Consider the following 1,766-nt stretch of genomic DNA (forward strand, 5'->3'; position numbering starts at 1 on the left):
CCGCCAACCTCGCTAGCAAACACACACTCTATCGCACCCAAATAATTACATTCACACACATACACACACAAGCACACATATACACACACAAACACACGCACGCACACACACACACACACACACACACACACACACACACACACACGCGCGCGCGCGCGCGCGCGCGCACATACACACACATACATACAAACCCACACGATACGAAAACGAGATTTAAAAAAAAAATAAAGGGCTATCCAGCGGCGACCACTACAATGGTGTCTTTGTGAACCTGTTTCGATGTTTTTTTGTTTAGTAAGAGCAAACCACACCTGAGCACCCGCCAACCAACCATTCAGATGTTGTGTATTATGTGACACTGACATAAGTTAGCATCGGAACTACCTTTTGAAATAAATATCTATAACCACTGAAAACTTGCATTTTCCCCTCAGAAATCAATGAGAAATAAAGTGCTCCGTGGTCCTTCATTGTGTTTCATGAGGTTTTCAATTCATTATTTAATTTCAGTGACTTTCAACCCGAAAGAAAAGACCGTCATAACTACGCTTTTATTTATTTCTTGATTGACTGATTGATTGATTGAATTAATTTTTTTTCAGGGGTATACGTGACTGATCCACAAGTTCTGGAGATGGCTGTTTCCCGTGCAGGAAGTTGCGACACTAGCCCCTGGACCTATCTTGAACCATTTCGAAAGAGCAAACTAAGGTCTGGCCTCTCATTAGGGTAGGTTAGAAGGATGCGTGGGAGGTGGAAAAAAAACAAAAATGGATACAAGTACCAGAAATCTTTTTAGAAATTTAACGTACGTGATTTTATGCTCAATTTGACACAGTTTAGACCATATAGGAGACGGGCTTCACCCTGCCTGTCACAGCTAATCCGGGCTGGAAGGGATACAGTGTCCCAGATAAAAAGCCTCGAGATACTCGATAGAAATTGTTCTTACAAGGGAATGGAACTCAGGTTTTGCGCGTGCGACGACAAGGCGTTTAATCACTTCACCACAGACGCTGGACATTAATCAGAAATTAAATACGTTCCAGGATGATCATATTTTGAACACCGGGATTGAGGATGGTACATGACATGAAGAACGAAGAAATAATTTGGAAAGTACTTTTCTACCACTAAACATACCGCTTCTGCTTTTTGTGTGGAGAATTTTTTGTCGTTCTCGGGCTCTAGTTTGTACGTAGGCTCGTACGTGACGATCGTCTGCTGGCTCTGAAGCGCACGGGATCCGCCCAGATTTGAGAGCATGCGCATTTTCAGCCGGAAGCGTCCTAGCTTCATTTTGGCGTTGGTGGAGTTGTCCGCGCTGCTCTCACTTTTCTTGTCCGACATGGAGCCGGCCTTAGCCATGAGTTTCCGGAACCCTTCCATCGTGTGTCAGAAGTGAAAGTGTACTCCAAGACTGGCAACACAACACTAATGAAAATATTGTTGGAAATAAAATAACTAATGTTTTATATTATCACGGTTTTAGTCTGAAGTTTTTACAACACTTGAGAGAAACACGATACACTGGCGGTTTTCGTGGCAGACTGTAAGATGGGTGTGAATCATTCCAACTTGAGGAACTTTATATCCATCAACGGCAACACATTACGCACCGCCGCCTTTCGTAGTCAACAGGGAAATGTCTTGCAAAATATAAGGGCCTGCGTGAACTTGAAGACTGTTACGTCATTTCACAACATCTGGAAGCAAGAAAAGACAAGAACGAGTTGTGAAAAATATAGTCTACATCAAAATCCCCC

The 1,766-nt window shown here is 43.0% G+C and overlaps 1 protein-coding gene across 1 annotated transcript in view; it reads right to left on the reverse strand.

Moving 5' to 3' along the window:
- Positions 1–1,766, reverse strand: part of LOC101860226 (tctex1 domain-containing protein 1) — a gene marked incomplete at its 3' end in the record, with an annotated part of 7,201 nt that overhangs the window by 2,129 nt on the left and 3,306 nt on the right. The window contains 1 exon segment of the mRNA XM_005091175.3: positions 1,144–1,706. Within this exon segment, the coding sequence (XP_005091232.2) occupies positions 1,144–1,389 (246 nt within the window).

The sequence above is a fragment of the Aplysia californica genome, unplaced genomic scaffold (genome assembly GCF_000002075.1).
Source record: "Aplysia californica isolate F4 #8 unplaced genomic scaffold, AplCal3.0 scaffold00026, whole genome shotgun sequence".
Lineage (NCBI taxonomy): Eukaryota > Metazoa > Mollusca > Gastropoda > Aplysiida > Aplysiidae > Aplysia > Aplysia californica.